At 38.9% G+C, this 13,914-nt stretch overlaps 1 protein-coding gene across 4 annotated transcripts in view; it reads left to right on the top strand.

The window, feature by feature from the left end:
* The window catches only part of jak1 (Janus kinase 1), a 28,092-nt gene extending 15,318 nt beyond the window's left edge, over nt 1–12,774 (top strand). For all 4 annotated transcript variants that reach the window (XM_041269682.1, XM_041269681.1, XM_041269680.1 and 1 more), the window contains exons 7-24: nt 182–367; nt 1,140–1,297; nt 1,659–1,773; nt 2,132–2,339; nt 3,506–3,624; nt 3,988–4,137; nt 4,518–4,605; nt 6,028–6,155; nt 6,414–6,549; nt 6,734–6,885; nt 7,411–7,561; nt 8,575–8,669; nt 8,763–8,955; nt 9,316–9,440; nt 9,940–10,112; nt 11,028–11,145; nt 11,786–11,896; nt 12,210–12,774. In XM_041269682.1, the coding sequence (XP_041125616.1) occupies nt 182–367; nt 1,140–1,297; nt 1,659–1,773; nt 2,132–2,339; nt 3,506–3,624; nt 3,988–4,137; nt 4,518–4,605; nt 6,028–6,155; nt 6,414–6,549; nt 6,734–6,885; nt 7,411–7,561; nt 8,575–8,669; nt 8,763–8,955; nt 9,316–9,440; nt 9,940–10,112; nt 11,028–11,145; nt 11,786–11,896; nt 12,210–12,311 (2,508 nt within the window). In that variant the 3' untranslated portion in view covers nt 12,312–12,774. The remainder of the gene's footprint in view (nt 1–181; nt 368–1,139; nt 1,298–1,658; nt 1,774–2,131; nt 2,340–3,505; nt 3,625–3,987; nt 4,138–4,517; nt 4,606–6,027; nt 6,156–6,413; nt 6,550–6,733; nt 6,886–7,410; nt 7,562–8,574; nt 8,670–8,762; nt 8,956–9,315; nt 9,441–9,939; nt 10,113–11,027; nt 11,146–11,785; nt 11,897–12,209) is intronic.
* The last annotated feature ends 1,140 nt before the right edge of the window (nt 12,775–13,914 follow it).

The raw sequence follows: 13,914 nt of genomic DNA, 5'->3' as shown, positions 1-13,914 counted from the left end.
TGGGAGGGGAAATTCTGCTTGGGGGCAAATCGTGTACGCCGAAAAAAAAATGATGTGGATGTTTCCTCTTAGAAATGTCAGCGCAGTAAGAAATTCCAGCCTGAATATAAAAATATGAATTAAGCGTACTTTCTGTACATTGATATGAATATTTTTGTGTTTTTATTTCCTTTCCAAACAGACTGTTATGATTGCGAAGGAGAAGAATAAATCCAGGAAGAATAAGATGGAAAGCAGAAATAAAAAAGACAAGAATAAAGACCTTGTGAACGAAGGCTGGGCCCTCTTCTCTGATTTCTATGAGATCACTCACATTGTCATCAAGGAGGCCACTGTCACCATTTATAAACAAGACAACAAAAAGATGGTAGGAAAATGGAAACCAACACTGCTGTGCAGTGCTTAACAGATCATTTAATATAGCACAGATGAGCAAGGCATGGTAGAGGATTGTGTGGTAAAAACCATGGTTAGTTGAAGCTTTATATATATATATATATATATATATATATATATATATATATATATATATATATATATATATATATATATATATATATATATATATATATATATATATATATATATATATATATAATTTTGCATTAAAATATTTGTTCCAAGGTGACCCTTGCTTCTGGCTTTCAGAGATGAAACATGATGGATGAATGTTTCACAGGATTTGTTTTTTTTATCATTTCTGTAGCTTATACAATGTTGGTAATGTACCCTAAAAAGGTATCGAAAGTACACCTGTGTAAATGCTTAACCCATTATGTGCCATTGTCCTCGCATGAGGGCAGTCTACTTTGTAATTTTTGTAACATTTTTAACTGGCATCCACCTGTTACTTATATTTTCTCTTTTAACTATATTGTTAAGATAACTTACTCTAATTTTGTTAAACGCAAAAGTTACGTCTAAATGCAATGTATGAAATTACATAAATACAGCTTGCATTCAGGTTTATTCAAAGAAACATGTATTTGGTACTTAATGGGTTAAAGAGTCGCTTAAAGTTATGTGTTCATAAAGACTGTTTCACTCCACTGTAACCCCTCCTCTCCCACACACACACACACACACACACACACTCCCTACTCTCCCTACCTTACCGGTGATGTCATCTCCCCCTGCAGGAGCTGGAGCTTGCATTCCGTGATGAAGCGCTGTCCTTTGTCGCGCTGGTCGATGGCTATTTCAGGCTCACTGTCGATGCTCACCACTACCTCTGCACAGACGTGGCCCCGCCATCGGTGGTCCTCAATCTTCAGAATAGCTGCCATGGGCCTATCTGGTTAGTTACACAGTGTTTTACTCTTTTAACACAAGTGTAAGCATAGCTTCTGTCACACAAAATAAGCTGTTACACTTACACCATAACAGCAAGTTGTAACCTATATACTGTGTAGCTACAAATGGCCACAGTTTTCTTTTTCATGGTCTTCCAACAATCAAAACGGAGCTGGTGCTGGTTTGTTTGTTGTTCACATTTATTATCGAAGCCCACAAGCGCACTGCTTTTAAGATGCATTTATATATTTACAGAAATATTTACAAGGTGTTCAGTAAGTGCCTTTTACAAGTAAAAAAAAAAAAAAAAAAAACAATACACTGTCCTCATTTCAGCTCTGACTCTGCTGTTCTGCTCGTTTCAGCACTGACTATGCCATTCACAAACTGAAACTGGAAGGGAATGAAGACGGCATGTATGTCCTGCGCTGGAGCTGCACGGATTACAACAACATTCTGATGACCGTGGCTTGCAGTGAGGTACAGCAGCTGTTTCACCTGGACCATTATCACAGAGTCTGTTACCACACCTCTCATGGGGACTGGGCTCCTTAAAACTTAACACAGCAAGCTTCTTCTTATAAATTAACTTAACACATGCTTTTGTATAGCAGTAGATACGCGTGAAGTAATACCTGTTTGGTAATGAACACGACCCCAAAACCTTCTGTACTGACATGCACCACTGAATTTCACAAACCTTGTCAATTGCTGATATCATTGCATATAACACCACAAAGCCTATATAGAAGTGCATGTACAATTCCAGATACCCTGAAGGTGTTTTTCTCCCTTTTTATTTATTTATTTATTTATTTATTTATTTATTTATTTTTAGAATGTTTGTGACCCAAACGGAGGACTGAGACAAAACAAGCAGTACAAGAACTTTCAGCTGGAAGTTTCAGAGGAGGGGTTCAGGTTGTGTGGGACAGAGGCCTACTACCAAAGCCTGAGAGACCTCATGGACCACCTGTCAGGACAGATCCTCAGGACGGACAGTGTCAGCTTCCAGCTGACAAGGTGCTGTCCACCACAGCCCAGAGGTAACTGCAATCCGCAGGCAAAATCTGACCAGTGGAGAGCACCACAACTCTAAGCCAAGAACAATATGAAAAGCAGATAGAAAAGAAATGTATGTAAATAACCAAAGGTACACCCAGCTGAGCTCTGTAGCCACTCCAATTACAGTTGGGCCAGGAGGCTTTACATAATGGAAATGCAGCTCATGATGAGTAGATTTAACACATGAATCGGCAGACAAATACGATGTCTGTCAGGTCTACAGAGCAGCCCGCGGAGGCAGTTTCTGACCACGCTGTGCCGTCAGGCAGGTTGTAAACAGCTGATCTGGTCTTTTTGTTAAGTTTAAAACACCCCCCCCCCCCCCCCCACCACAAACACGGCTGACATTAATAACAAGCAGAACAAGGTCTGTGGCATGTGTTCTGTTTCTGCACACCACTGAGGATATCCGCTATCAGCACTTACTTGCAGAGTGACCTTTAGCTTGTTTGTGTGGTTAACTTCTGAGCAGGCAGAGCACTTCTGCTTGAGACACTTGTTTAGAAGTATACCCCCAATTTCTTGGACTAGTTTGCCTTTGTGTGTGTGTGTGTGTGTGTGTGTGTGTGTGCTTGTTATATGTTCACAGCTTCAATGTTTATATTTTTCTGCGCTGCTGTGTCTTTGTAAGGCAGGAAGAGAGTAGTAAATGTGGTTTCCGGTTTCGGGAGTAATGTCACCCAGCTCGGTTCACGTCAGCTGTTTTAGCATGCAACACAATGATTTCAAAGTGCATTAGGTGCTTGTAGATAAACTCCGCGAATTCACTTTTTGCTTTTTATATACATGATCTGTTTTACTGGACCTGCATGTAAATAAAAGCAGCTATTCTGAGTTTTACAGATGCAGCTATAGTTTGCGTTCTCCCAACTAGAAGCCCACACATTACAAGCCACGAGCACACCTTTTAACACACGCTTCTCTGTCCCACGTACTCCTACACACCATCCTTTAGATGAAGAGCTTTTGCACAAGTTATTAAAATTAGCTTAAAACAACAAAGGAAAAACAAACAGTTTGCAGATAATCATGCCTTAAAATTGCAGTTCAGTGTTTTTTAAGATTTGAATTCTCTGAAGCTTTTAAAAACTCATACATTTTTCAGTAGAGCTGTTTTATAAAGTGTGTGCATTGCTCTGTGTTGCAGAAATCTCCAACCTGCTGGTGGTAACGAAGAACAGAGCCCTGGACTCCCAACAGACTGCCAACAACTACAATCTGAGTCAGCTGAGCTTCCACAGAATCCGCAAGGAGGAGATCATTCAGGTGCTTGTTGTGTCGAAAGCACAAACTGCAATATAATGGTGGTTGCTGCAGCTGCTCCATTGCAATCTCTAAGTGTCTTGTCTTTTGAATATCGATTACAACACCCTATACATCACCGTCCTTCTGTGTATATCTATCCAATTGATGTAATCTCTATGATACAAGGAAGTTTCAGATGACTGTATCACATCACTATCAGGGTTTAGATCTTCCTTTCTTCATGTTAACAAGATGTCGTAAAATTGCAATGTGCTTAAAAATCAAATCTGTAATGTGCAGTATTTTAAAATTAGCAGGTATATGTAAGAAAAGCAACTTTAAAAAAAATATTGAGCTTATACATTTATCTGTCTGTCTCTGAAGGAGGAACATCTCGGTCAAGGAACCAGAACGAATATTTATGCTGGAATCTTGAACTACAAGAACGAGGATGATAATGACGGCTTTTACACTGGAAAAGAGGTTAAAGTCGTCCTCAAGGTGCTGGGCTCTGGTCACAGAGACATTTCACTGGTAAGATCTATAGTGTAGGAACACATGCGTGACTACTGTGAGATGTGTAGACCATGTGCGTGTGACATACCCTTCTCACCTGTAACACACACATTATATAAATGAATGGTGAAAGTCTTATTTCTTACAATGACCAGGTCAGTTCCTGCTGGAAGTAGTAGTAGACTTGTATATACTTTAAGTTATCTGATGTGTACTACAGTGGTGTTGAACAGTATATTTTTATATTGAATAGTCATCAGATCTGAGCAGTATAGCTAACAGTGCAAGTCATGAAGTTTTGGAGCAATAGATAGTATTATGGAATCTGGAACAGATTCTGTTCAGTGAATATTACTGTCCAGTTTTCATTCATTCATTCATTCCTTTTTTTTTTTAAGGCTTTCTTTGAAACAGCTAGCATGATGAGACAGGTTTCCCATAAGCACATTGTACTTCTGCATGGAGTCTGTGTCAGAGACTTGGAAAGTAAGTAAATTGTAAATTGCAACCATACCTTAGGATACATCAGCACTACATGAAAAATAAAACATAAACTATCCCACCTTGCTGCTCCGAATGTATTTGGTCAGTGTATAATAATCCGAGTGTGTCCAAATATTTGCATAATGCCACACTGACAGTGTCCAAAATCATTCTTCTGAGCCAAAAAATCTTGACTTCGCGTGTACTGGCGCTTGCCCAGTGAAGCGTTGTGTATATCACCTCCACGTGGAAACACACTAGTCTGTGTGACAAACATGGTCCATCTAATTATCCATAAGGAAGGAACTTGTACCTGCTTTTGTTTTGTGTAGCAGACATCCTTCACATTGTACAGGTTTCCTTCGCATGATGTATTATTATGATTAATGTAGCATTCAGTAAAACAATTGCCATTGTAACTGTGTCTGTTCGGGTGTTTTTTTGTTATTTCTGTATACCAAGGTGTCTGATTAAAAAAAACACCCAAACAGACACAGTTACAATGGCAAGCAAAATCTATGAACGGAAAGAAAAACACACCGTTCCACTGCCACAAGTTACAGGGATTTACAGGCTGATTTGGAACCACGAACGTCATTATAATGGAACCTTATGCCTTATTGTAAATTATGTGGCGTGCACTTTCGCTGTTAAATATCAAAGTTGTGTCATTAACAGTTTAAATTCTAATTTTTCTCAGTAACACAGTGCGACTGTGCACAGGGAACGTCTGAAATAACGGCAGGCAATATTTCAACATCAGATTGTTCAGAAACTGATAGGGAGATGGAATTTGTGTCCGAATTCGACTTTCCCACTCAACGGTGTGTAGATGATTGTGCATGTGTGGTGTCAGGAAATGTAAATGAAATTAAAATACGGAGGATGAAAAAATGCATTTTTTAAATTTATTTATTTATTTTTTATGTCGGATCATCCTCAAGACCTCACTTCGAAAGGAAATACCACGTTTCCAAATCTCATTTGCTAGTTTATTTGATACGTGTCCGTTCTGCAAACATTCCGAATCAGCTGGAGCTATATCTGAGACTTTGGGGACGTATATTGTAATAACACAGCACTACTATTATTGTGGGTAGATCCCTTCATTAGTTGGAAATGAGAACAACTCTGTCTTGATTTTCCTTTCCCCTAACCACTTTTTGGTTTTTTTATTGAATGCAACATTAATCATAATAATACAACATGCGAAGGAAACATGTACAATGTGAAAGATGTCTGCTCTGCTACACAAAACAAAAGCAATTCTGATGTCCCTTTTAAGTATGTCATTTGGTGAATGATTGTGCAGGTCGCCTAATTGCACATCAAATATTGAGACTAAAAAACTATTGTGTAAGTCCAATTCAAAAAAAAAATATATATATATATATTATATATATATATATATTTGTTGTTCTGCAGATATCATGGTTGAAGAATTTGTCCAGTTGGGTCCCCTAGATCTCTTTATGCATCGGAAGAGTGAGCTTCTCACAACTGCATGGAAATTTCAAGTTGCTAAACAGCTAGCTAGTGCTCTGAGCTACCTGGTAAGCAAGGGTATTTTTAATATGTCTAAAAAATCAGTGCATTGTGTTCATGCAATTGTTGATCTTGCAGAATCTCCGCAATCACAAGTAGGCCTTTCCAGATCTTCCCATATATTAAACACTAGGAGGTTAGTAAAATGTTTCTTCTGAACGGATTTCTTCTGCAGCTAAGAATTGCTAATAATACAGGTGCGTGGGTGGAATTGTTGGAATTGCGCAATAATGGCACAGTACTCTGCAAACTGGTTCTTATTTCAGGAGGACAAGAAGCTGGTCCACGGAAATGTGTGCACAAAGAATATCTTACTGGCCAGGGAAGGACTTGATAATGAAGGCGGCCCCTTTATCAAGCTGAGCGACCCAGGGATTCCCATTACTGTTCTAACCAGAGAAGGTATGAATACGTACAAACACAGGAGGCTGAGGCTGCTTTAAAACACAACGCTAGGAAAATAATCCAGAGTGGCACTTGGTTCATAACCAGTACGTTCTTTGAAATTCACGTTTTGAAAGGTTTAGAACCAGCATTGAAGTTGTGTCCATATCCTGTTGATTCCATCTTTGTGTTATGTTTCCAGAATGCGTGGAGAGGATTCCATGGATTGCCCCAGAGTGTGTTGAAAACACAGAGAGCCTCAGTGTTGCTGCAGACAAGTGGAGTTTTGGAACGACACTGTGGGAGATCTGCTATAACGGGGAGGTGCCACTCAAAGATAAGAAATTGACAGAGGTAAATTAAAGTGTCTACTGAAAAGTAATCTGTGGCAGCATTAAGCTGATGTGCAATTTCGTTTAGTAAAATTTCGAATTCTGATTTCGATTTGTGTGTTTTTGTTTTGTGTGTGTGTTTTGTATAATGTCAGTATGTTTGGTGTCAAGGTGTTACCAGACAGAACGGTCTTTGTTTTAATTCTGGTTATAACCGCTTTTCTCTGGAGGTGGGAGGGTGGGATTTCCTTGTGATTTCAACCCGCTAGATGACAGAAAGGAATTCTACATAGAGAAATTTCCAGTGGAAAAGATTTGGACTGTTTTTACCCTATGAACTGATTCATTGTTCGAACGCTTTTAAAAATCAATGTTCTCCTCTGGTCATATGGTAATTATCAGAGCTAGAATCCTTGGACAACTATTGCATTCAGTCGCTGTCTTAACTAATAAGGATGGATTTGAAGGCTCCCCCAGTTACAGGAAGCAAAGGCTTGTTCCATTGGCATGGCTGATTTCCAGCTGTGCTCTTCTCTTCCCTTGGCAGAAGGAGAGGTTTTACACAGCACACTGTGTGCTGGCTACCCCGGACTGCAAGGAACTGGCAGACCTCATGAAACAGTGCATGAACTACAACCCCAAAAAGAGGCCCTTCTTCCGAGCCATCATGAGAGACATCAACAAGCTGGAGGAGCAGAGTAAGCAGTGCTGCTTCAAACAAACAGTTTGGATTGGAAGTCACATGAGGGCACAGATCGGCAGAAGCTGTAAAACAGTATTTGCACTCGATAAGTGAGCTCTGGTGCTCTGCATAGCAGCGTTCTTTAAGATGCTATTAAAACTGATGGGGATTGGAAGCTTAGAGTTCCGCTGTACCTTATTTCATCAGACACATTTGCATTATTAATCTGGTTAGGTTAGATTGAGGTGTGGCGGTGAGCACAGAGCACGAGCCCCGCACCATTTATAGCCTGTGCTTGCATTGTGCACTCCTCTAAGGTCTGCTTGAGGGTCAAGTGCCTCCACTAGACTCCAATTAAGAATGCAACAATGACGTGAAACACAGAAGTTTTTGCCCCCCGTCCAGTATTTTGGCAGTTTTACCATGCATTTACTATAGTTTACCCTGGTTTGCCATGTTTATTAATATGCTGTACCATACCTCCCTATTCTTTACCATGCATTAACTGTACTTTATTACACTTTACTGTGTGTTTGTGGTGAAATGGCACAACCCAAAGAAATAAATGTGTGAAGCCCTTTCCCACTACTGCATTTCTAATAACCTGGATAAGTGGTTTACTAGTTCGCATTTTGTATGGACCCTTTCGTTTCATTTAAACCTTTCCTGTTTGTTTCACCAGGATCAGACCCAGCAGTGTTTGGTCAACTGCCTTTTTTCAGTCAGTCATTGAGGGAGATAAGAAACTGTACAGACAGAGACAGTTTGTTTCCTGTGTTAATTTACTTGTCGGATGGCTCTGTGTCAATTCACGTACAGTATCTGTGAAACTTTCAATCACAACTCCAGGGAGGCCACTTGACCTCCACCCTTCTTGATCCTAAAGCAGCCTACGTCCTCTCCCCCATGGCTATCGTATGCACTGCTAAACAGACACACTGCACTGGTGTGTTGCTTTACGAAAATGTTTTAATGCTAGTCCTAATGTTTACTTGGTTGTCTTTTAATATAATTTGATCTAATTGACAGATCCTGACATTGTTTCTGGCATCGTGCCCAAGACTGAAGTTGACCCCACAGTTTTTGAGAAGAGGTTTCTTAAGAGGATAAGAGATCTGGGGGAGGTAAATGGAAGCGTTGTGCTTCTCCTGATTGCGCTTGTCATTAGCAGTTTAAGTAGCCAGGGCTGTTCATGGTTGTTGACTCTGTGTCGTCAGGGTCACTTCGGGAAGGTGGAGCTGTGCAGGTACGACCCGGAGGGGGACCGGACTGGGGAGCTGGTGGCTGTGAAGTCACTGAAACCAGAGAGCAACGACGAGCATAGAGCAGACCTCCGGAGAGAGATCGACATCTTGAAGAACCTCTACCACGAAAACATTGTGAAGTACAAAGGGATCTGCACAGAAGAAGGTCATTAAACGGAATATTACTAGAGCTGGTAGTTAGTTTAACAGTTTACATTACATGTAATGCCTGGGCCACAACCTTCTTTTAACACGACACCACTGAAACCTGTTGAAATTGTTAAAATGAACCCGAGATTAAGGTTGTCTGCGGCCACCCTGTGGGGAACATTATCCACCTGTCCTGTATGGAGCAATTCTAGCTCGTTATTTTGAATGTTGGCATCTACTTGGGTTAATGTGCTAAAGGCCATGAACACGAGAGAGATTTCACAAGTACAGATTTCTGATTTATTCATAAAGGTCACCGAACACAGCTGGTTAAGGGTACAGTTGGATGACAGCAGTAATTTGTTTCTGATTTTAGGAGGAAGAGGAATAACATTGATAATGGAGTACCTTCCATCTGGCAGCCTAAAGGAATACCTGCCACGAAACAAGCACAAAATAAACTTAAAACAGCAGCTCAAGTATGGTGTCCAGATATGTCAGGTAGGTTCGTCTATAGTATTGTTGTGACACAGGCCTCTGCTGTAGGTTTTTTAAAAACACGATCACGATTGTTTTGATATTTCTTATTCGTACATCCTGTGCCATTTTTAAGACTGGCAAATCAAACTGGTTACACATGGCAAATGGGTCTCTGCTCTGTTCACCTGTGACACAGATTGTCTGCAGCACCATCAACGCAGCCTGCATCAAGGCTGGGATTGGAGGACTGAGATTGCTAGATTTAAATGGAGAACTAAAATAGCTGGTTTTATACTTTTTTTTTCTTTTAAAACAAGATTATTTTACTATCAGCTGAACAGATGGGCCTCAGGTTAAAAAAAAAATAATAAAAAATATAAATAATGTAAATAATATAATGTTGGTGGTGCATTTATTAAGAGTGACACATTAAGTAGACTTTTGTATGTTTTAAAAAAAAAAAAAAAACCTACATCGGAAGATGTATGCAGCTGAGTTTGTTTCTGGCCTCGGTTTCTAGGGGATGGATTACCTGGGATCTCTCAAGTATGTTCACCGGGACCTGGCTGCTCGCAACGTCCTTGTTGAAAATGAAAACATAGTGAAGATCGGAGATTTCGGCTTGACTAAAACCATTCAGACCAACAAGGAGTACTACACTGTGAAGGACGATCTGGACAGCCCTGTGTTCTGGTAAGCCTTGGTCATGTAATGACAGTAGTGATACAGTTCTTATCATTTCCGTCCTTTTAATTGGGCAGACTAATCAGCACATTACTTTTTTTTGTTTTAAACTACTTTACTGAAAGAGAATTAAAAAAAAAAAAGTTAATTCAAAACTATAGATACAACCGTTGTATCTTTGATACAGTTGTTTTGTTTTATAAAGAATCAGAGCTAAGTAAATACTGCCCAAAACAGTAACCCTCAAGTGCAATTCACTCAGATTTCTTAATCTCGATAGTTTTGTATGTTAAAAGCTTTCTGGTAAAATGTGTAATTTGTTTCAAGTCTTACTCTCTTCAGGCTGACCATGTCTAAAGAGATCAGGCTGTTCAAGGGGTAAACCTGCCATGTGTGTGTTGTAGTCACACAAGCTGTGGATTTGTCATATCTCTCGGTTAACATGATTCTGAACAGTTCTGGGCTGGAGTTTCAGTGCCCTTCTGGTACAAGGGGAAACCATGTGTGTAAATCAGTCTGCACAGACAGGAATGAGTGTTGGAAAAATGAACACCCACGTGTTTATGGAAAGCTAGCGTTTCAGGTAATGAATCAGTCACTGTAGGGTAAACACGTACCTACACGTTAACAGCAGGAGAGCAGCCCAGGAGACAAAGGCTGCCAGCATACTGTGAGGTTTCCAGCAGAAGTGATGCAACCCAATTGTCTTACCTCTACAATTTTCATGTCTATTTACCTAACTTTTTTTTTAACTTCACAAAGTCCTGCATTTCCCCTCTCCAGCCTAATACAGTATGTGCAATAACCAGCATACACTGGGGACATTTTTCTTGGGGGGGGACACTTCACCAGTGGTCTAAATTAGCCTCCATTCCAGGCCCTTGATGTCTTTGTTTTGTCTTTTTTTTTCTCTCTTTTAAAAAGGTACGCCCCAGAATGTTTGCTTCAGTGCAAGTTTTACATTGCTTCAGATGTTTGGTCATTTGGAGTTACCATGTATGAACTGCTAACCTACTGTGCATCTGAGTGCAGCCCAATGGCGGTAAACAACCTTTAATAATCTATACCTGAGCGCAATGCCACAGAAACAGAACCACTTAATAATCCATACCTGAGCGCAATACCCATAGAAACAGAACCATTTAATAATCTATACCTGAGCGCAATACCCACAGAAACAGAACCACTTAATAATCTATACCTGAGCGCAATGCCCACAGAAACAGAACCACTTAATAATCCATACCTGAGCGCAATGCCCACAGAAACAGAACCACTTAATAATCCATACCTGAGCGCAATACCCATAGAAACAGAACCACTTAATAATCCATACCTGAGCGCAATACCCACAGAAACAGAACCACTTAATAATCCATACCTGAGCACAATGCCCACAGAAACAGAACCACTTAGCATTGGCTGTGCCGATTTTATAACACTTCACAGCTTCCTAACACCGGGTTTCACAGATCCACACTAGCACAAAGGTAACTATACATAATTCAATATGAGTATTGAACGGGCTCTGTGCAACCAGATTGTTTAGTATGGCTTTTTTTGGTTTTGTTTCAAACAATCCAGATCTGAATACTACAAGAAGTCAAGTTGCCCCCCTAATGATGCTTAAATTTCATACATAAAGTTTCATGTTTTCATTTTTTATTTCCTATGATTTGCAGATGTTTTTGAAAATGATTGGTCCAACTCAAGGTCAGATGACTGTTACTAGGCTTGTGAGAGTGCTAGAGGAAGGCCAACGGCTGCAGTGTCCAGCAAACTGTCCAGAAGAGGTATGATCAGGACGCCATAGTCGTGCCATAATGCACTGTTCAGTACTAGCCCCTTCAGTTTTAATCTTCAGATAATGGTTTTATAAAATCAGCTCTTTCATATTCCAATAATGTTTCATTACAGAACTGAACCAAACATGTGTTTAATCTTTACTTGCATTAGTCACACCTGTCTGTATGTACGGTCAGGAATAGTGCAGATGTGTTTTGTTCACAAGCGCTCTTCTAGTTATTTTTTAAATTCAGAATCACTAGCCGAAGCATAACGCCTTATGATTCCCCCTCCCTCCCTCCCATTTCTGATGTTTTGCAGATTTATGCCCAAATGAAGAAGTGCTGGGAACACATTCCAAACAACAGGACCACCTTTAAAAGCCTAATAAATGCATTTGAGAGGGTTATAGATAAACTGTAACTGGATCTGTCATGGATTGAATTTGACCACTTTGAAATCCTATAAAATATGACAGAATTGTTCTGTATTGTCAGATACATTCAGGCACTTTTTTCCTTTGTCTGTTTTCTTTGAGCATGTGTCTTCTTTATATACTCAAATATTATTAAACAGGTGTGCAAACAGCTTTGGCATAGAAAATTGTACTCTTTACTAATTGAATGTGAAAGCAGCTGCTCCCTCAAGGACACAAGCAAATGTACTTAAACCCTGATAGTAATAATCGTTCCTTAAAAGTCAGCAAGTCTTAAGTTCACTGGTTATATCATTTGTAAATACATCACATGCTTTTAGTTTTTATAATTTGTTTATGTTTTTTCTCAGCTTAAGAAGTGTATTTTTTTTTTTTATTAATTTTTGTTTCGAAAAGATACAACTGTCTGTGCAGCTACAGACAAGGGACATTAAACCACTGGCATTAAAACTTTGTTTTTGTTTGTATTTGCTGCCAAGAAGTTATGCATTTATATGTCCACTTTATTGAATTAAAAAATTAAAAAAATAAATAAATAAATATATAAATATATATATATATATATATATATATATATATATATATATATTTTATATTTGTTTTCCTCCAATTTCGTCTCACGTTAAGTGATTTTGCTGCAAGGACTGCTACCTGCAAGCATGGACATGTGACAAGGTCACAAAAACAAGGGGGGAGACAGTGTTTTAAAATAATATTTAAGATGGTTACAAATGCACATTTATTTTAGCTGCATGGTAATAGTAATTACAATCTATGCATTAGTTTCTTTAGTCTGTAGAAGACTATACCAGTGTTTACTTGACACCAGAGGGCAGTGTTACACCAAGTATCATCAAATCCAAGATCTACAGAACCATGCAAAATGTATAAAGCACATTTTCTTCTGCTGGAGCTAGGAATAAGCCTTTAAGATCTTGTTTCTTCGAACACTTAAAAGCGCGCACTAGCCATAAAATAGACACAGCACAATAATAATGTCAAAATCAAGATTTGTTTTTTTTTCCCCCATTTATTTTTTAATCTATTTGAATCGTATTTTTTTGGTTCAAAACAGCATTTCTTTTATACCTACGTTTCCATGCAGAACAATGGACATACCAATAACAAAGTCTGGTGAAATTGAAAACATTTTCAACATGGTCCATATTTTTAAAATGGCTCAGTGAAACATATTCAATATACCCCCTGCAGTCAAAATATCAAAATCTGGGTCATTCAAATTAAAAGATGTGTCAATGTGTAGAAGCCACTATTGAAATGACTGAAACTGCTCGGTTAATCTGAAAAAACACAAAAGCACAATATAATAGAATATAAAAGCTATCAGTGTCGCTTAAAAAGGTTTACTGTTATAAAAAAGAAAAACAAAAAAGTAAATTAAGTCATTACTTTATATTCCTTCATGAATCAAACGCTTTACAAATCTTGAAATTTAATGTTCTTACTATCTTATTAGTCAAGAGATTCACAATTAAGTAGCAACACTGACTTTCACAAGTTACAGGTTCAAAAATGTGACACTTAAATATGCTCATCTTGAAAAATGTCACAGAAGAAAGAAAACAAAAC

The sequence above is a fragment of the Polyodon spathula genome, chromosome 14 (genome assembly GCF_017654505.1).
Source record: "Polyodon spathula isolate WHYD16114869_AA chromosome 14, ASM1765450v1, whole genome shotgun sequence".
NCBI lineage: Eukaryota > Metazoa > Chordata > Actinopteri > Acipenseriformes > Polyodontidae > Polyodon > Polyodon spathula.
The sequence above is the reverse complement of the archived record's forward strand: the minus strand, read 5'-3'. Positions and strand labels throughout refer to the sequence as shown.